We start from the raw sequence: 22528 nt of genomic DNA, 5'->3' as shown, positions 1-22528 counted from the left end.
GTTCAGACGCGATTTCACACTCATAATTCCTCAGACAGACAGGCAGATAATACTAATATTGATAACCGTCATCATGCCGAAGGTGAAGAAGGCCTGGAGCGGCGGCGCGGTGCCCCTGGCCGAGCAGATCCTCCAGCGGGACTCAGTGCGCTGCAGCGGCCGGCAGAAGCAGCGCGGCCGCGGGCAGGAGGAGCAGCAGGAGTTCGTGGATGAGAAGCTGAGCCGGAGGATCCTGGAGCAGGCCCGCAGACAGCAGGAGGAGCTGCAGGACACAGCCGAGGAGGAGCGCAGGACACCGGCGACCAGACTGGGTGAATGCTGCACTCACTGACTCTCTCTCTGTCTGTGTCTGTCCTGTTTTACCAACTGTCTGTCTGTCTCTCATCTGACTGACTGTGTGTCTGTCTCTCTGTCTGTTTATTTGTGTATCTATATGTCTGTCTATCAAACTATCCGTCAATCTGTCTGTCTGTTCCTCCATCTTTCTATCCATCTGTCTATGCCTCCATCTGTCTCCGTTCGTCTGTTTCTGTCTATCCATCTTTCTGTCCATCTGTCTATCTCTCTGTCTGTCCTTCCATCTTTGTCGGTTTGTCTATCCCTTCCTCTGTCTTCATCCGTCTGTCCATCTGTCTATCAATTTTTCTGTTTGTCTGGTCTGTCAAATCCTGTGTCTGTCCATCACTTCATCTCTCTCTTTCTAGCCATCTGTCTATCCATCTTTCTGTCCTTCTGTCTATCCCTTCATCTGTCTATCCCTCTGTCTATCCATCTTTCTGTCCTTCTGTCTATCCCTTCATCTGTCTATCCCTCTGTCTATCCATCTTTCTGTTCGTCTGTCTATCCCTCCATCTGTATATCCATTTTTGTGTCCGTCTATCCCTCCATCTGTTTATTTCTCTATTTTTCTGTCTTTTTGCCCATCTGTCTATCCCTCCATTTGTCTGTCCATCTGTCTAACCCTCTGTTTGTCTATCCCTCCATCTGTCTGTCTTTCTATCCCTCTGTCTATCAATCTTTCTGTCCTCCTTCTTTCTATCTCTCTGTCTGTCTTTCCATTTTTGTCGGTTTGTCTATCCCTTCCTCTGTCTTCATCCGTCTGTCCATCTTTCTGTCTATCTTTCCATCTTTGTCCATTTTTCTATCAATTTTTCTGTTCGTCTGGTCTGTCTAATCCTGTGTTTGTCCATCCCTTCATCTCTCTCTTTCTAGCCATCTGTCTATCCATCTTTCTGTCCTTCTGTCTATCCCTCCATATGTCTATCCCTCCATCTGTGTATCCGTCCATCTTTCTATGTCTCTGTCTATCCATCTTTCTGTTTGTTTGTCTAATCTTTTGTCTGTCCCTCCGTCTGTCTATGTCTGTCTGTCTTTCCATCTTTCTGTATGTTTGTCTAATCTTCTATCTGTCTATCCATCTTTCTGTCTGTCTTTCTGTCTACCCTTCCATCTGTCTATCCATTTTTGTGTCGGTCTGTCTATCTCTGTCCATCTGTCTATCCCTCTATCTGTCTGTCGGTCTGTCCATCTTTCGGTCTCCGTCAATCCCTTCGTCTATCCATCTTTGTCCGTCTGTCTATCCCTCCATCTGTCTGTCTATCCATCTTTCTGTTCGTCTGTCTATCCCTCCATCTGTATATCCATTTTTGTGTCTGTCTGTCTATCCCTCCATCTGTTTATGTCTCTATTTGTCTGTCTGTCTTTCTGTCCGTCTGTCTATCCCTCTATCTGTCTGTCGGTCTGTCCATCTTTCAGTCCCCGTCTGTCCCTTCGTCTATCCATCTTTGTCTGTTTATCCCTCCCTCCATCTGTCTGTCTGTCCATCTTTCTGTACATATGTTTGTCTATCCATTTTTCGTCCTTCTGTCTATCCCTTCATCTGTCTATCCCTCTGTCTATCCATCTTTCTGTTCGTCTGTCTATCCCTCCATCTGTATATCCATTTTTGTGTCCGTCTATCCCTCCATCTGTTTATTTCTCTATTTGTCTATCTGTCTTTTTGCCCATCTGTCTATCCCTCCATTTGTCTGTCCATCTATCTAACCCTCTGTCTGTCTATCCCTCCATCTGTCTGTCCATCTGTCTAACCCTCTGTCTGTCCATCCCTCCATCTGTCCATCTGTGTAACCCTCTGTCTATCAATCTTTCTGTCCTCCTTCTGTCTATCCCTCCATCTGTCTAACCCTCTGTTTGTCTATCCCTCCATCTGTCCGTCTGTCTAACCCTCTGTCTATCCATCTTTCTGTCCGTCTGTCTATCCCTCCCTCTCTCCGTCTGTCTATATCCATCCATCCAGTCATCCTTTCTTCCTTCCTTGTCATTTACAAATCTCTCCTAAAAACATCTACACACTCTTCTCCTGTTCAGTCCACTAGGGGGCGATCTAATATGCGCGCATAACTGACGTGTAACACAGATCGCCCCGCAGATGACAAGCAGGACATTTTCTGAAAACGGGGATGATGTGATGAAGGCTTGTTTACTGAAATCACGTGACCTCGCCAATTTGATCTGCACTCTGAACCACTGATCCAAAACCAAAAGATTCGTGACCTATTGGAAGCTTGCCTTGTGTTTGTCTGAACTCTTGCTTAAAGTGTGTGTGTGTGTGTCAGGGCCGGTGTCTCAGGATGGAGACTCTGATGAGGAATGGCCGGCTCTGGGTGAAGCCATGGACGAGGTGGAGCCAGAGGTGGAGGTGGACCCGGAGGACGAGCAAGCCATACAGATGTTCATGAGCAAAAACCCGCCGATGCGGTGAGTGTGTGCGTGTAGGAATGTCTGAACCGGCAATTTCGAGTTTTCGTTGTTCCTGCTTGGTAATATTGTCTCTATCGACACTAGAAGTTGGACATCGGATCTCAGGAAGAGCCCAGACTTCAGCGAGATGCGTCATTTAACATCACTTTCACTTCTCAGGTGATGGCTAGCTCTGCGGAGCTAGCTAATGTGAAATGTATTTATTATAGCGCTGCGCTCGGGACGCAGTCGGAGGTGGGAGTTTCAGCAGTGAAATGGGTCGCTTCTGACCTCACTGCCTTCCAGTGAATCAAGCATCACAGTCACATTTGGAGCATCACTGCTGTGTGTGTGTGCGTGTGCGTGTCTGTATGTGTGTGTGTTTCTGGAGCATCACTGATGTGTGTGTGTCCCACAGACGCACACTGGCCGACATCATCATGGAGAAGATCACGGAGAAGCAGACGGAGGTGGGGACGGTGTTGTCGGAAGTGTCGGGTCACGCGATGCCTCAGATGGACCCGCGAGTGGTGGAGGTGTACAGAGGGGTCAGCAAGGTCAGCCTGCCATCCCATAATATCAGCACGCCTGTCACCATACCATATCAGTCCAGTCCAGTCCAGTCCATGAGATGCGACCGTGACGAGCGCAGTGTTAAACAGAAGTGTTGATCTCACTGATGCTGAGTTTGTGGTTCTCCGCAGGTTCTGTCGAAGTACCGCAGTGGGAAACTGCCCAAAGCCTTTAAGATCATCCCAGCTCTGTCCAACTGGGAGCAGGTGCTGTACCTGACAGAGCCCGAGACCTGGAGCGCCGCCGCCATGTACCAGGCCACTAGGTCAGAGGTCATGCTCTGGGGTCATAGGTTATGCTTAAGGGCTACACTGAGAGGTTATAGGTTATGCTTATGAGCTACAATCAGAGGTCAAGGGTCAGGTGTCACTCTGCAGTCATGTGCAGAGGTCATGTTCAAGGGTCAGGCATGATGCTCAAGGTTAACATTCTGGCGTCACTCTTAAGGGTCAGGTGTCATGTTCTGGTGTCACACTCAGAGGTCAAGGGTCCGGTGTCGCACTCTAGATCACAGTCAAAGAGGTCACATTCTGCGGTCATGCTCAAGGGTCACAATCAAAGGTCATGCTTTGGGGTCAAGGGTCAGATGTCAGTCTGGATCACAGTCAAGGGGTCACATTTGGAGGTCCTGCTTGGGTTAGGGGTCACATTCTGGGTTTACACTCAAAGGTCAAGGATCAGTCAAGCTCAGGGGACATGAAGGTCATGCTCAGGGGGCACTCGGGTCAAAGGTCAGGCATTAAAGGTCATTCTCAGGGGTTAAGGGTCAGGCATCTTACTCTGAAGTCCTGCTCAGGGGTCACGTTCAGATATTATACTCGGGTGTCAAGGATCAGGCAGAGGTTCTTAGGGGTTCAGGGTCATGCTCAGGGGGGCACTCGGGTCAAAGGTCAGGCATTACACTCAGAGGTCAATCTCGTGTTTGGGCTCAAGCTCAGGGGACACAGAGGTCATGCTCAGGGAGTCACGCTCTGGGGTCAGGCATTACACTTAGAGGCCCTGTTCAGAGCTCACGTTCAGATATCATACTCAGGAGTCAAGGATCAGGGTCCATGTTCCGGGGTTACAGGTTGCTCTTTGGGGTAAGGTGTATGCTCGGGGTCAAGGGTCACACTCGTGCACTCAAGGGTCGCACTCTGAGGTCAGGGGTCACACTCAGAGGTCATGCTCAAGGCTCAAACTTAATGGTCACAGTCAGGAGTTATTCGGCAGGCATTTCTATGCAAATAGACTTGGAATGACTTACAAGGTCGTGCTCTGGGGTCAGGGGTCATGAGCTGCTGCGTGCTGATTGGCTGACGGTGTGTGTGTGTGTGTGTTGCAGGATTTTCTCCTCGAACCTGAAGGAGCGAATGGCCCAGCGCTTCTACAATCTGGTGCTGCTGCCCAGAATCAGAGACGACATCGCGGAGTACAAGCGGCTCAACTTCCACCTGTACAGCGCTCTGAAGAAGGCCCTGTTCAAACCCGCAGCCTGGTTCAAAGGTCAGCGCATACACCATCTTCATCATCATCACCTGTGTGCTTCTGTGCAGAGAGTAGAGCACAAGATCTGCAGTGTGTTTACTATCAGAAGTGACGGTAATAGCCTGAGAGGGGTCTGGCTGCAGACCTAGTGCAGTGCAATCTGGGCTGCATCCAATGCTTTTTAATGGGCTTACCTAACCCTACCCGTCACAGTGACGTCACTAGCTCCATTTGAGTGCATTGTGTCTGACATTGCATCGCTGAGTGATGCAGTCTCAGCTTATATCATAAAGGCTGCATCCAGATACTATTGAAAAGCCTCTGTGTGTGTGCATTAACTGTAAGTGAACACTAGAGTGTGCAGTGTGAATCCTGGAGTAGTTCTTATTTATTTACTTTATTGAAGAACATTTATTTTCCACACATTTGTTTTCTCACGTAAATCTAAACGAAGTCCGATATTTGGCCAATTGGATTTGTTTTGAAACACTGATTGGTTTTGTTTGTTTGTGTGTTTTGTTTTCAATAGCTGAACACTTAACAGAAAGGCATTAATAACTTAATTTACACCAAAAGACTGATAACAGTCCATTTACATTCACAATATATCCACATTTATAATAGTAATAATCATACTAATATATAAAATAAAATCAATAGATAAAACACACACAATAAGAGAAATAAAGAGAAATAAGTAGTAGAAGGGGTTGAAGATCTCAAAATATGAATCCAAAATCCTCTACTTAACTTATATATATATATATATATATATATATATATATATATATATATATATATATATATATATAAATATATAAATATATATATATATATATATATATATATATATATATATATATAATGTGTGTATATATATATATATATATATATATTTATAAAATATATATATATATATTTTATATATATATATATATATATATATATTTTTTTATATATATATATATATATATATATATATATATATATATATATATATATATATATTTTATATATATATATATATATATATATATATATATATATATATATATATATATATATATATATGTGTGTATATGTCATATCTCATAACATCCTATTTTAAAAGGTGCTATGCAAGTCTTATTGGATAAGTGTCTGCCAAATGCATAAGTGTAAATTAAGCTTGTGTGTGTGTGTGTGTGTGTGTGTGTGTGTGTGTGTGTGTTCAGGGATCCTGCTCCCGCTCTGTGAGTCCGGCTCATGTACACTGAGGGAAGCCATCATCATCGGCAGCATCATCACCAAATGCTCCATCCCCGTGCTGCACTCCAGGTCAGACTCGTCTATTTACTGTTTATCACCCTGTTTCAGCGTCACCGAGCATATGCTCAGAAACAGCTGAGAAAAGCAAGCCTCTCAAACATGTTTACCAACTCCAGAGTGATCTCAGAGCTCATTCAGCCTGAGCTGAGCCTCACTATAACATCTGAAAACCGAAAGAGCGGACAAATGCAGGCCTCCTTTCAGTACCTCAATACATTTTCAAAACTTTATATATGGTGGCTAGCACTGTGGCCTCACAGCACTCAGGTCTCTGGTTTGAGTCCCGGCTAGGTTGGTGTTTGCATGTTCTCCCCGTGTTGGTGTGAGTTACAGCCCAAACACATGCGCTATAGGGGGATTAAAATTGAACTAAAACTGGCCGTAGTGTGTGTGAGTGTAGGAATGAGTGTGTATGGGTGTTTCCCACTAATGGGTTGCATTTGAAAGGGCATCCGCTGGGTAAATCATATGCTGGATAAGTTGGCGGTTCATTCCGCTGTGGTGACCCCTGTTAAATAAACAGACTAAACCTTAAAATCTCTGCATTATTCATCTGTCACTGACTGCTGTTTATCTGAAGACACATGCAGGAATGGTGGGCGGGGAGAAGTGGCTCATTTGCATTTAAAGGCAGAGTCTACAAAAACAGCTACACCTTCCTTTCATATGGGCATTTTCAGCAGGGTTCAATAAATGATCTGATGGGTATTTTGAGCTGAAACTTTACAGAGACACCAAAGACTCATCCTACATCTTGAAATAGGAGCCCTTTAAGTTCCGTCATTAAATATAACGTAATGGTTTGTTTGTGTGTTCTGTTTAGCGCTGCGATGCTGAAGCTGGCTGAGATGGAGTATAACGGAGCCAACAGTATTTTCCTGCGTCTGATGCTGGATAAGAAGTACGCTCTGCCGTTCCGCGTGCTGGACGCGTTAGTCGCGCACTTTCTGTCGTTCCGCACGGACAAACGGATCCTGCCGGTGCTGTGGCATCAGAGCCTGCTGACGCTGGTGCAGCGCTATAAAGCAGACCTGTCCTCCGAGCAGAAGGAGGCGCTGTTGGAGCTGCTGAAGGCCCACACACACCCGCAGATCTCCAGCGAGATACGCAGAGAACTGCAGAGCGCCGAGCCTCGAGACCTGGAGGACGCCACGCCGGCCATGAGCCTCGACTGACGGACTAACATGAGATTTGACAGTGCAGTGTGTGTCGCAGTCATGTTTCTGGACTGATTGGGTTATTCTGGTATTACATCAGGTCATTAAATTGTGTTATACTACAGCTCTGTCCAGTGCTTGATTCTGATTGGCTAATCTGCAGTCTATAGGGTGCCGTTATTGACAGGTAAAAGCACAGCTGAAGTAGCTCCGGCAGGTTTTGTGCGCATTACAGCTATATATCCCTACACTGAATTTGGGTTGGGTCGATAGACGATGCCATCATCCATTGCTGATAGCCGATAGACATCAAGATCCTCCGCCATGACCTCGTCGCAGCGGCAACCTGTTCACGAAAAATACACACTTAGACCCCGTTGACACTAATACATCTTAGTTTTATAGTTCTCACTATAGATGTTAAAGGTTATATTTAATAATCTCGTCTCTATCTAACGACTCTTCAGTCTAATGGGTAAACAAAGAGCATGCGGGTCAGCTAGATGAAACAGTTGGCTACAAATGATTAATTCCTTACGAATTAATTAATTATTCATATATAATTAATTCAACGCCTCCTACGATGATGATGCCATCGTCCATCGCGATGTTTCATATTAGACATTGAACAATGCCAAATTGATGGACGTCGCCCAACCCTACACTGAATGATAAGAGTTATATCACAGCTACAACACTCAGTTATTCATTACGTACACACAAACTCTAAATCGTTTAGTTTTATTCCAGCAAATTTAAATTAAATGTTATATTTGTGTTTATGATCAGTGAAACTGAATTTTGAACATGAACAGATTCATTATAGTTTTGGTGCTATGCATGAGGAACTGATTACCCGGCGCCAGCTTTAAGCTAAAAATCGTAAACGTTTTATGCGTAATTTTTTTACATTTCATTTATGCATAATTGCATGCTTTTGGGGCCTAAAAATGCATTTCAAACAGCTAGTTACTGAAAGTGAACGAATGCAGGAGTCTGGTGTTTATTTGTGTTGTGAAAGCGTGTTTATTGTAAATGTCACAGCGACATCTACTGGCCTACTACATTGCAGTATTTTTAATGCAATGTTTGATACCGCACGGCGAATGAGAGAAAAAAACCCTCAGCATTTCCCGGAAACTTAGATGCACACGGCAGGTAGTGTCAGAAAGCCGCGTGTGTTATTCCGGTCACAAAATGCGGTAAAAACCCTACACGAGGTTAAAGTTTGGTTGTGGTGCTAACATGTTTACACTCGGTGCAATAGTTAACTTAATTCGATACGAACAATCTGAATAAACAAAGAGCACTGGTCACTCACTTACCAAATCTGTAGAGACAGGACAATCACCAGCAACTAGAGCCGCGTCTTTATTAAGAGGAGACGAGCAGCGAATCCGGATCTCAGCGTTTGCAGATGAGAACAGCTCTCAGGTAAACAATAATCCTCCTTAGACACGTAAGTTATTGTTGTGGAGCGTCGCGTACACTGTAATCCACACGTGAGTCTGAGCTCTCACATAGAGAAAATGAAAACAAAACTTCACTGCAGCAAACTATAAAAGCAACACTTCACGCTTGTTTTGCCAACACAACGTAGCGTCTCTGTCGTCTAAACACTGTGACGGTAATGAATATTAATGAAGTTGCACAATAGAGCGCGCTGATTGGTTTGAACCAAGCCTTACTCATGCATTAATGCATCACACTGTAAGACGTAATAAGACACACTCTGGCACAGGCGTCCAGTCTGCACGCTGGAATACACGCTATTATCTCATGACCGTGACGCAGCTTCAAAAATTCGTTTCAAACCGGAAGTACCAATTTGCCTGAAATAACGCAAAAACAACCAATTTACACTTTTTAGTGAGATATAGGTGTCCTAATAGTGTTTATGGTAGTGTGGGACACATATACGACTGTCAACAGCTCAAAACATGTGCTCTGGTGTTTCGTGACCCTTTAAAAACGCAAACACTACTGTGTTTAAAAATTATGTGACAACATTATATTATTTTTAAAGAGGTTAAAGCAGGGACGTCGCCAGACCCCATTCACAAGTGCCCCAGTAAATGATACGATTTACTTTATATGCAGGTGTATTTATCAAGAGTGGTAAACCCGGAATAGAGACGTTATTCTCTATGTGCAATCGAACTAACACTGGTGAAAGTAATGTCGTTTAATCAAAAAGCGAACTGATGCATGCGTGCTGAAAACCCTACTTGCGTGCTCCACACACATCTCCTTGCTCTGCGAGTCCCGGATGTTGACATGTATGCTGAAAGTATTCGCCGCTCATGCGTTGTGAAACCGGCATCACAGCCGTCAATGCAGAGTTGTCGGCACGCTGTGAGTTTTGCAAGTCGACAAAACTAAAGTTTAAATGGTAATCTGATGACGATGATCCTATTTTAACAGCATGGCTCTTGATAGATATTTTTTTCACATGAAGCAGAAAGGAGGGATGATGAAACTTACTAAACCTGATGTGTCGAGAGACAACATAATTCTGTAAAACGTATTTTTTGTATTGTATAGTATTTCATTCTACTAAAATTAATATTCATACAAATATTTTTTAAATGATCTTAGCATATCTCTCCAGTTTTGTCTTTACCATTTTTTCCAGCTATTAATGATTGATTTCTTTTAATAATTTTGAATAATAATTGTATTATAATAATAACATGTATTTAATAGATACGTTTATTCATAATTATCAAATATTTTTTGTATTATTAAATAAAATTAAATAAAACGATATGGGTGTGTTTGAGGGGGCCGTGCCCCAGTAGTGTTGTCTTGCAATTAACAACAACTGGAGGAATTCATTATTGGTAAAAACACATCTGTACAAGTGTATTTTTCTCATTTGTAATAATCCTGAAGTGAACGTGATAATTTTATTTATTTGACCATCTCACCCAACAAACTAAACTTTTCCACGAGGATTGTTTTTTATCTAGGACCTCTTTGTAGTTTTGTCTTTTTTTATTATTTTTTGTTAAACTAACTTAATTTTATCAGAAATGAGTTTTATTAATTTTTATTAATTATGAGGACAAACAGTTCAGAATTAATAAGAAAAGACAGATGTAGTAACAAAATAAATTACGTAAATTAATTTTAATTAAGGCGCGAAGTGACGTCACATGGTTCGTTCGGACTCTCGTGAGCGCGGGCACGAGGCTCGCTTCTGCTCGCGACGATGCGTCGCTGAATTACCAATAAAACATGCAAATCCACGTATGAATTCCGGTTAACGTGGTGTAACAGAGTGTAAGTGTGTTGAGCGCTAATTGAACACAACCTCGCGTCGCACTTGTGACTGACTGTGGAGTATTTGGTGATGGAGTTGTTCTGTCACGAGCGCGCCGATCTGAACTCGAGTTCCCCGGTGAAGAGCGCGCCGATTCGGGCCTTCAGAGACGCGGTTCTAACCCGGGACACCCGAGTCCTACAGAACCTGCTGAGCCTGGAGAAGCCGAACATCAGCGGAAAACACATAGCCGGCGCCGAGAGCGAAGAGCTGCTGCGCATGCGCAAGATCCTCACCGGCTGGATGCTGCAGGTGAGAACAGCGTTTAAAGGGACAGTTCACCCAAAAAATTAGAAGTATACTGTTTTGTGAAGAATATAAATCATTTAAGTGCGTAACAGAAGAGTTTGCAAACTTTGAGACAAACTACTTCCTCATTAATGGACCGTTATGTTGCTGTTATGAGACGTGTTAAACATGTCTCTATAGAAGTTCACGTTGTTGCTGTAGATGAAATATAACACAGACAACATGATTTAAATATGTTCCAGTTGGCTAAATACTAATTATTAGTCATAATTAATCAATCACTTCATCGTCATCACTTGACGAGTTGACGGTTGATCTTGTGCGTCCGCCATCTTTGTAGTTTGTTTACACTTTTACATTTGTAGTTCTAATCAAATGCACGTCTAATGTACAATATATTATGGGTAAAACTAGTGGTTTGAGTACAGAAGCTTCTACGTTTCACACTTTGGAAATAGTAGTAATGCTATCCTACTAATGCTATCTTTGAATGCTGTTTAGAAAGGATGGTATGGGAATTGGGACGCAGCACTAATCGATAGCCGTGACTCCTGACGACTGAGCTCTTGTGAAGTGAATCGATCGCTCCGAATAAGAAACTGAACATTACTGACAATATTATTTTGCTTTAATACACAGCCTGCTCAAACAGATCTCGGTAAATGTAGTCCGGTCACTTTATTGACATTAGTGGGTGATGCAATCCAACAGTATCTGGATGCAGCCTTTATGACTCAAGCTGAGATTGCATTACTCAGAGATGCAATGTCAGACACAATGCACTCAATGGAGCTAGTGACGTCACTGTGAGGGTGGGGTTAGGTAAGCGATTTAAAAAGCATTGGCTGCAGCTCAGATTGCATCTGCACCAGGTCTGCATCCAGACCCCTCTCACGCAATCGCCAGAATCTATCAACAAACTGCGCAAAACTGGAATATGGCAGAAAACATTTGTGAAAAGTTAGCGTTGGGCAAAGATTTATCGTGATGATTCATATCTAAGATAAAAATTAGATTTGACTTAATGTATACTGTGTGTATTTATTATGTATATATAGATACACACATGCATGTGTATATTTGAGAAAAGGTTTATCTATATTTAGAGATGTAGTATACAATCACCGGCCACTTTATTAGGTACACCTTACTAGTAAGGGGGTTTTGCCTTCAGATCTGCTTTAATCCTTGGTGTCGTAGATTCAACAAGCTGCTGGAGATATTCCTCAGAGGTTTTGCTCCATATTGTCATGATAGCATCACACAGTTGCTGCAGATGTGTCGGCTGCACATCCATGATGCCAATCTCCCGTTCCACCACATCCCAAAGCTGCTCTATTGGATTGAGCTCTGGTGACTGTGGAGGCCATTTGAGTGCAGTAAACTCATCGTCATGTTCACCAGTCTGAGATGATTGAGCTTTATGACATGCTGCGTTATCCTGCTGGAAGTAGCCATCAGAAGATGGAGACACTGTGCTCATAAAGGGATGGACATGGTCAGCAGCAATACTCAGGTAGGCTGTGGCGTTGATGCTCAATTGGTACTAATGGACCCAAAGAAAATCTCCCCCACACCATTACACCACCACCACCAGCCTGAACCGCTGATACAAGGCAGGATGATCCATGCTTTCATGTTGTTGAGCCGAGCATCCGAATGTGTGAGCAGAAATGGAGACTCATCAGAGCAGCAACGTTTCTCCAATCTTCTATTGGCCAGTTTTGGTGAGTCTGTGTGAATTGTAGCCTCAGTTTCCTGTTCTTAGCTGACAGGAGCGGCACCCGGTGTGCTCTTCTGCTGCTGTAGCCCATCCGCCTCAGGGTTGGACGTGTTGTGTGTTCAGAGATGCTCTTCTGCAGAGCTCGGTTGTAACGAGTGCTTATTTGAGTTACTGTTGCCTTTCTATCAGCTGGAGCCAGTCTGGCCATTCTCCTCTGACCTCTGACCTCATCAACAAGGCATTTGCGCCCACAGAACTGCCGCTCACTGGATATTTCCTCTCTGTCGGAGCATTCACTGTAAACCCTAGAGATGGTTGTGCGTGAAAATCCCAGTAGATCAGCAGTTTCTGAAATACTCAGAGCAGCCCGTCTAGCAGCAACAACCATGCCACGATCAAAGTGTCTTAAATCCCCTTTCTTCCCCATTCTGATGCTCGCTCTGACCTGCAGCAGATCCTCTTGACCATGTCTACATGCTGCTGCCATGTGATTGGCTGATTAAACATCTGTGTTAACAAGCAGTTGGATAGGTGTACCTAATAAAGTGGCCGGTAAAATAGATTTAAATATTTATGCCAAAAAACAAGTTTGTATAGTTTTGTTTTAATGTGTGTGTGTGTGTGTGTGTGTGTTACATGTTTATAATACACATCTTAACATTTATTTAGGCTGTCATTAATGGCGATTCCTCTGTTCCCAGCATTAATGTTTTCAGCTTTATTCCAGTTTAGCGCATGAGTCTAATGTTTGTACAGAAATAAAGTGTGTATTTGACTCTGATTGGTCCGTCAGGTGTGTGAGGAGCAGAAGTGCGAGGAGGAGGTGTTTCCTCTGGCCGTTCATTACCTGGACAGGTACATGTCCCAGAGTGCCGTGCGGCCGTGTCATCTGCAGCTGCTGGGCTCCGTCTGCATGTTTCTGGCCTCCAAACTGCGGGAGACTGTTCCTCTGAGCGCTGAAACACTGAGCATCTACACTGACCACGCCTGCAGCGTCTCCGAGATACTGGTGACAACACACACACACACATATACACACAAACATACACCGATACACAGACAGACAGAAAGACACACACATTCTAACTTGAAGTGCATAAACTGATTATGCATGTGCTTTATGAAGAGGCTGTGTGTGTGTGTGTGTGTGTGTGTGTCATTCTTTCTTTTTTGTGTGTGTTTGTGTGTATGTTTATCTGTGTGTGTGTGTGTGTGCAGCAGTGGGAGGTGCTGTTGGTGTCACATCTCCAATGGGATCTGGCCTCAGTGCTGCCCTCTGACTTCCTGGAGCTGATCCTGCAGGCGCTGCCCATCCCTGCACAGGACCACAGCAGCGTGCGCAGACACACACACTGCTACATCGCCCTCACGGCTACAGGTACACACACACACACACACACACAATAAACACATGCACATCCACACACACACTACTACATTGCCCTCTTGTCCACAGGCACACATACACATACTTGTACTGGTCTACTGTGTGTGTGTGTGTGTGTGTGTGTGTGTCAGCAGGTTTGTGTTGATCCGCTCATTGTTAGAGTATCAGCAGTGCATTATGGGCCGGGTGTGTCAGACACGCTTTTGTCCACCGCTGCTCCGCTTTCAGCAAACCGTCCAGCCTGACATTCAGCTCAGAACTGACCCTCTGAAAGCCCCGCCCACTCAGTTACTGTCGCTAACCTCTGAACGCCTCGCCCACTTGGTTACCATCATTAAGCTTCAAACCTGGTTACTGTTGCTATACTACAAAAATATTTAGTCTGGAACTGACCCTCTGAAAGCCCCGCCCACTCAGTTACTGTCGCTATGTTACAAAAACATTCTTCCCGGAACTGACCCTCTGAAAGCCCCGCCCACTCGGGTACTGTTGCTAATCTACAAAATCATTCTTTCCGGAACTGACCCTCTGAAAGCCCCGCCCACTCAGTTACTGTTGCTAATCTACAAAAACATTCTTCCCGGAACTGACCCTCTGAAAGCCCCGCCCACTCGGGTACTGTTGCTAATCTACAAAATCATTCTTTCCGGAACTGACCCTCTGAAAGCCCCGCCCACTCAGTTACTGTCGCTAAGCTACAAAAACATTCAGCCCGGAACTGACCCTCTGAAAGCCACGCCCACTCAGTTACTGTCGCTAACCTCTGAACGCCTCGCCCACTTGGTTACCATCATTAAGCTTCAAACCTGGTTACTGTTGCTATACTACAAAAATATTTAGTCTGGAACTGACCCTCTGAAAGCCCCGCCCACTCAGTTACTGTCGCTATGTTACAAAAACATTCTTCCCGGAACTGACCCTCTGAAAGCCCCGCCCACTCGGGTACTGTTGCTAATCTACAAAATCATTCTTTCCGGAACTGACCCTCTGAAAGCCCCGCCCACTCAGTTACTGTTGCTAATCTACAAAAACATTCTTCCCGGAACTGACCCTCTGAAAGCCCCGCCCACTCGGGTACTGTTGCTAATCTACAAAATCATTCTTTCCGGAACTGACCCTCTGAAAGCCCCGCCCACTCAGTTACTGTCGCTAAGTGACAAAAACATTCTTCCCGGAACTGACCCTCTGAAAGCCCCGCCCACTCAGTTACTGTCGCTAAGCTACAAAAACATTCAGCCCGGAACTGACCCTCTGAAAGCCACGCCCACTCAGTTACTGTCGCTAACCTCTGAACGCCTCGCCCACTTGGTTACCATCATTAAGCTTCAAACCTGGTTACTGTTGCTATACTACAAAAATATTTAGTCTGGAACTGACCCTCTGAAAGCCCCGCCCACTCAGTTACTGTCGCTTTGTTACAAAATCATTCTTTCCGGAACTGACCCTCTGAAAGCCCCGCCCACTCAGTTACTGTCGCTATGTTACAAAAACATTCTTCCCGGAACTGACCCTCTGAAAGCCCCGCCCACTCGGGTACTGTTGCTAATCTACAAAATCATTCTTTCCGGAACTGACCCTCTGAAAGCCCCGCCCACTCAGTTACTGTTGCTAATCTACAAAAACATTCTTTCCGGAACTGACCCTCTGAAAGCCCCGCCCACTCAGTTACTGTCGCTAAGTGACAAAAACATTCTTCCCGGAACTGACCCTCTGAAAGCCCCGCCCACTCAGTTACTGTCGCTAAGCTACAAAAACATTCAGCCCGGAACTGACCCTCTGAAAGCCACGCCCACTCGGTTACTGTCGCTAAGCTACAAAAACATTCAGCCCGGAACTGACCCTCTGAAAGCCACGCCCACTCGGTTACTGTCGCTAAGCTACAAAAACATTCAGCCCGGAACTGACCCTCTGAAAGCCACGCCCACTTGGTTACTGTCGCTAAGCTACAAAAACATTCAGACTGACCCTCTGAAAGCCACGCCCACTCGGTTACTGTCGCTAATTTTTTAAACCTGGTTACTGTTGCTAAGTTACAACAACATTTAGCCTGGAACTGACCCTTTGAAAGCCCCGCCCAGTCGGTTACTGTCGCTAAGCTACAAAAACATTCAGCCCGGAACTGACCCTCTGAAAGCCCCGCCCACTGAGTAACTGTCGCTAATTTTTTTAACCTGGTTACTGTCGCTAAGCTACAACAACATTTAGCCTGGAACTGACCCTCTGAAAGCCCCGCCCACTCAGTTACTGTCGCTATGTTACAAAAACATTCTTCCCGGAACTGACCCTCTGAAAGCCCCGCCCACTCGGGTACTTTTGCTAATCTACAAAATCATTCTTTCCGGAACTGACCCTCTGAAAGCCCCGCCCACTCAGTTACTGTCGCTAAGTGACAAAAACATTCTTCCCGGAACTGACCCTCTGAAAGCCCCGCCCACTCAGTTACTGTCGCTAAGCTACAAAAACATTCAGCCCGGAACTGACCCTCTGAAAGCCACGCCCACTCAGTTACTGTCGCTAACCTCTGAACGCCTCGCCCACTTGGTTACCATCATTAAGCTTCAAACCTGGTTACTGTTGCTATACTACAAAAATATTTAGTCTGGAACTGACCCTCTGAAAGCCCCGCCCACTCAGTTACTGTCGCTATGTTACAAAATCATTCTTTCCGGAACTGACCCTTTGAAAGCCCCGCCCACTCAGTTACTGTCGCTATGTTACAAAAACATTCTTCCCGGAACTGACCCTCTGAAAGCCCCGCCCACTCGGGTACTGTTGCTAATCTACAAAATCATTCTTTCCGGAACTGACCCTCTGAAAGCCCCGCCCACTCAGTTACTGTTGCTAATCTACAAAAACATTCTTCCCGGAACTGACCCTCTGAAAGCCCCGCCCACTCGGGTACTGTTGCTAATCTACAAAATCATTCTTTCCGGAACTGACCCTCTGAAAGCCACGCCCACTCAGTTACTGTCGCTAACCTCTGAACGCCTCGCCCACTTGGTTACCATCATTAAGCTTCAAACCTGGTTACTGTTGCTATACTACAAAAATATTTAGTCTGGAACTGACCCTCTGAAAGCCCCGCCCACTCAGTTACTGTCGCTATGTTACAAAATCATTCTTTCCGGAACTGACCCTCTGAAAGCCCCGCCCACTCAGTTACTGTCGCTATGTTACAAAAACATTCTTCCCGGAACTGACCCTCTGAAAGCCCCGCCCACTCGGGTACTGTTGCTAATCTACAAAATCATTCTTTCCGGAACTGACCCTCTGAAAGCCCCGCCCACTCAGTTACTGTCGCTAAGTGACAAAAACATTCTTCCCGGAACTGACCCTCTGAAAGCCCCGCCCACTCAGTTACTGTCGCTAAGCTACAAAAACATTCAGCCCGGAACTGACCCTCTGAAAGCCACGCCCACTCGGTTACTGTCGCTAAGCTACAAAAACATTCAGCCCGGACCTGACCCTCTGAAAGCCACGCCCACTTGGTTACTGTCGCTAAGCTACAAAAACATTCAGACTGACCCTCTGAAAGCCACGCCCACTCGGTTACTGTCGCTAATTTTTTAAACCTGGTTACTGTTGCTAAGTTACAACAACATTTAGCCTGGAACTGACCCTCTGAAAGCCCCGCCCACTCGGTTTCTGTCGCTAAGCTACAAAAACATTCAGCCCGGAACTGACCCTCTGAAAGCCCCGCCCACTCGGTTACTGTTGCTAATCTACAAAAACATTCTTCCCGGAACTGACCCTCTGAAAGCCCCGCCCACTCGGTTACTGTTGCTAATCTACAAAAACATTATTTCCGGAACTGACCCTCTGAAAGCCCCGCCCACTCAGTTACTGTCGCTAAGTGACAAAAACATTCTTCCCGGAACTGACCCTCTGAAAGCCCCGCCCACTCAGTTACTGTCGCTAAGCTACAAAAACATTCAGCCCGGAACTGACCCTCTGAAAGCCACGCCCACTCGGTTACTGTCGCTAAGCTACAAAAACATTCAGCCCGGAACTGACCCTCTGAAAGCCACGCCCACTTGGTTACTGTCGCTAAGCTACAAAAACATTCAGACTGACCCTCTGAAAGCCACGCCCACTCGGTTACTGTCGCAAATTTTTTAAACCTGGTTACTGTTGCTAAGTTACAACAACATTTAGCCTGGAACTGACCCTCTGAAAGCCCCGCCCACTCGGTTACTGTCGCTAAGCTACAAAAACATTCAGCCCGGAACTGACCGTCTGAAAGCCCCGCCCACTGAGTAACTGTCGCAAATTTTTAAAACCTGGTTACTGTCGCTAAGCTACAACAACATTTAGCCTGGAACTGACCCTCTGAAAGCCCCGCCCACTCGGTTACTGTCGCTAAGCTATAAATTGATCACAGAATCCCACAGGAGCTAACCTGATTGAGAATCATGGAGAATAACGGTGTTCATCATTGATGTGTTTGTGTGTCAGAGCTGAAGTTCTCGTTCTTCCGCCCGTCCGTCGTGGCCTGTTCCTGTGTGACGGCGGCGCTGCTTAGACTGAAGCTCCTGCAGGACACTGTTAGCGCCGAGCAGATGCTGCAGATGCTAAGCAACATGCTGGATATGGACAAGGTGAGGTCCCAGATGTTAACACACTCTTAGCAACATGCTAAATAAGCAAGCAGTGTTACGATATATTAACATTGTGCTAGGACCATGCTATTTAATGTTAGCAACACACTAAAACAAAAATAGCTTAGCAACATGTTTAAAATGTGTTGACAAAATGCTGAAAATGCAAACAAATTGTTAAAACATGCAATACTTGCTAATTTGTTAGCAACATATAAAATCTGTTGACAATGTTCATAGTGTTAAAGCAGCAACATGCTAATCATGCTAAATAGATGCTAAAACATACAGAGCATGTTAGTAAAAATATTTTAAATGTGTTAGCAACTTGCTAAACATACAAACGGTGTTAAAACTAACTAATGCTAGCATGCTAAAACTTAGAAAAACATACAGTCAACATCTAAAATGTTTAAAATGTTAGCATAATGTTACAACACTAGAAACAGCAGCATGTTAATTAAGCAAGCTGTGTTACAATATAGTAATGCTAGTAACAATAGGCCAGCAAAATGCAAGAATTGTGCTAAAACAAAGGCAACTTGCTAATAATACTAAACAGATGCTAAAACATGCTAGCAAAATCATCTAAACAGCATACTAATTCATGCTAACATGCTAAAATGTTGAGAAACATGCTATTTAAAATGTGTTAGCAACATGTAAGCATAGCGTTAAAAGACTAGAAACACAAAACATGTTAGCAACATGCTAAACAAACAAGCAGTGTTACGATATATTAACATTGTGCTAGAATCATGCTAATTAATGTTAGCAGCATGTTAAAACAAAATATAGCTTAGCAACATGTTTAAAATGTGTTAGCAAAATGTTGTAAATGCAAACACAATGTTAGAACACTAACATGGTAAAAATGAGCTAGCGACATATAAAACATGTTAGCAACATTAGAAAGAAATGCTAGCAGTGTCTTAAACCTGTTTGAGTTGTGTGAAAACATACTAGCAATATACAATAACCATGCTAACAAGCTAATTTATCCCAACAACATGCTAAAAGGCAAATACACTAACAGCTAAATGCTAAACATGCTAAAATGCTAGCAAAAACATGTGAAATATGTTGACAATAATGATCTTAGGAAGTATAATATTAAAACATGTTAGAAATGAACTAGCAAACAAATAAAGCCTGTTAACAGCATGCTAAACCTGATTAGCAACCTTAGAAACATGCTAGCAACAAGCAAATTCATCCCACTATATTATTTTCGGCTTAATCTCTTTGTTAATCAGAGGTCGCCACAGTGGAATGAACCGCCAACTATTCCAGCATATGTTTTACACCCATACACACTCATTTACACAGACTCATATACTACTACCAATTTAGCTTACCCAATTCAACACGGGGAGAACATGCAAACTCCACACAGAAACACCAACTGACCCAGCCGGGACTCGAACCAGAGACCTTCTTGCTGTGAGGCCACAGTGCTAACCACTGCGCCAGAAATAAACTAGCAAAAAATAAAGCCTGACTTCAGACTGTGTATATATATTATATATGTGTATATTGCAAGAAGCAACCGCTGTTCTGTTCTGTAGTAAGGTGTGTGTGTGTGTGTGTGTGTGTCGCAGGCGTCTCTGCATGTGTGTTTCTCAGCGCTGGAGCAGATGATCGAGCAGACGCTGCCGGCTCCACCTGTGCAGACGCAGGACGTCCCGCTGTGATGCGAACAGGTTTCAGAGCCCTCACACCTGCGCGATCACGCTCGCCTTTCTGTTTGCGTTTGAGCATGTTCACTTTAATATGGCAGATGTTCTGCACCAGAGCAAATGTTTACCCACAAACCTTTGTCCTGTCAAACACACACACACACACACACACAGACGGGAATCATTTAAACCCCCCGCTGAGAGAGGAGTGTACGTTACTGATAGACTCTCCTGAAGATCAACTGTGTGAACAATAATAAAGAGTCCAGATGAGGACTGAAGCGTGCTGCTTTACTCACACATTTACATCTGCTCTGCAGGATTTGCCTTTCTAATTCAGTGCACAGCTCTGCTTCAACACACTCACCTGTTTAATTGGGGGTTTAATTAGGGGTAAAGCTGAACAGTGCAGAGCTGCGGCCCTCCAGGAGCTGAGTTTGACACCTGTGCTGTACAGCAGGGCTGTTCAATTAGCTGGTCATGGGGGGCAGTTCATGAAGAGCATCCCAAACGAGGGGCCGGAATATGAGTGATGATACAGCTGCATATAAGAGCTCACATGCTGTATTTTTGCTCCTTAAGACACCCACGTTTGCTTTTTCTACATTAAAATATTAATATATTGTATTTTGAAGCTACAAAACATCACTGCAGTGTACATTAGACTTAATTTTTTTACACACATATTCAAATGTTGTATTTCAGAGCAGAACAGAAGCAGAGCAGTGCTGGAGTATGTTGTGTTTTGAACTGCGTAACACTTATAGATGCAACGATTATAGATTTTGGTTACGATTATAAAGTCTGGAGAATAATCATCACGGCTATCACGTCTAATGTAAATTTAAGCTTTATATTAGCTAAGTATTTAAATGAACTGTTATTATCATCTGCGTTCAGACATACATAATCATTTGTAATAATTCGTCTGACATATCTTTTGTTTACACTGAACTGAAAGCCGCACGCATATTGGCATATATTCTAATATTGGAAATAACGAACTTGCGCGCGGAAAAGACGTGATGTGTGAACGGTCCGCTGGTATAGTTAATCCAGTGTGCGTGCGTATTAGCATTGGCGTATAAGCTCGGAACTTTAAACTAGCACACAGGTGGCATAACTTTGCTTAGTTGCAGCAGTTAGAATAAAATGTCTGAAACTGAACTTCAGACTCGGTGCAAACCAACACATATCAGTGATTCAGCATCCACATTTAGACTTAGACTTAGAAAACTTTATTGATCCCGCAGGAAATTGCTTACGCAATGACTGCCATAACACACAAAACACAGAAACACAAAACCACAAGACAAAATAAATAATCCTGTTAAACAGCTTTAATTTGTGTTCATTAGAGTATAAAGCTCAGCATTGTGCTGGAGTGCAGTGAGTGCTCTATTCTGTGCTGCTGTGTTTACACTTCTGTCCTGTTTCGTCTGCTGCAAACAGCCAAACTGCTCATCACTGCGTATCCCGTTGAGTGTTGTTAGGACACAGGGTTACAATGAAACCTGCTCACCTAATGTTTACACTCCTAATATTTATATTATCTGCTAATTAATAACCTCATGTGGAACTCTGAATCTGCGTCTCATTTCAGAGTCTGCTACTGTCCACCAGAGGGTGCATTCCAGTCACAGACGCATGCTCTGAGAGCCTTCCTGACTGAATGAAATACACTGTTTTCCACCATCTGGCAACCCTGGTGCTGAAATATAATTGGCTAAACTGGCATTGTACGGGTTAAATGACCAAAACAAAGACAGCCATTTCGGCACGGAAAACACATTTAAAGCAGAATATCTGACTTCAGCTTTGTGTCTCAGATAAACAAGACATGTTTCTGAATATCTGCACACATATGATGCTGTTTGATGCAGAAGAGTCCAAAAACTCACATACAGCACCTTTAATTACGCGGCTGTCAGTTTAACAAATGCACTTTACTGATACCATTTGTACGAACAAATTAAGGAGTATTTTAGGGGAAAAACCCTTACGAGATGTCATGGCAAGGAGACTGTTACAGTGATAAATACATGCAATTACCAAATTGAAAGTGAAAGTAAGTGTGTGGCGAGGGGATTTTTTTTTAGTTTAGCAATATAGTTTATATTGTGATTTTCGAAAGTATCACATCGCTTGGTAAATGTTTATTTTTGCCATTTGTTGAGTCTCCTCATACAGTGTGCACTTATAGCACTTGGACCCAGAAGCCGATTCATGTGACGTCACACTTAACAAGCAGATTGCATGTGGTCCAATTCAAAGTTGATTAACACCACAGACATAGTGTTTTGGATAGTTAGAAGTGCATTTG

At 44.0% G+C, this 22528-nt stretch overlaps 2 protein-coding genes across 2 annotated transcripts; both read left to right on the top strand.

The window, feature by feature from the left end:
* The first annotated feature begins 7 nt into the window (after positions 1–7).
* bysl (bystin-like) lies at positions 8–7368 on the top strand. Its single transcript, NM_201106.1, is given in 7 exon segments — positions 8–311; positions 2616–2757; positions 3158–3296; positions 3444–3577; positions 4637–4797; positions 5994–6096; positions 6911–7368. Coding segments are annotated over 7 exon segments (1269 nt in total). The 5' UTR covers positions 8–73; the 3' UTR covers positions 7263–7368.
* Positions 7369–10445: 3077 nt separating this feature from the next.
* Positions 10446–20478, top strand: ccnd3 (cyclin D3). Its single transcript, NM_001006017.1, is given in 5 exon segments — positions 10446–10821; positions 13335–13550; positions 13760–13919; positions 18384–18526; positions 20128–20478. Coding segments are annotated over 5 exon segments (834 nt in total). The 5' UTR covers positions 10446–10599; the 3' UTR covers positions 20221–20478.
* Positions 20479–22528: the final 2050 nt, after the last annotated feature.

Source organism: Danio rerio, chromosome 22 (genome assembly GCF_049306965.1).
Source record: "Danio rerio strain Tuebingen ecotype United States chromosome 22, GRCz12tu, whole genome shotgun sequence".
Lineage (NCBI taxonomy): Eukaryota > Metazoa > Chordata > Actinopteri > Cypriniformes > Danionidae > Danio > Danio rerio.
The sequence above is the reverse complement of the archived record's forward strand: the minus strand, read 5'-3'. Positions and strand labels throughout refer to the sequence as shown.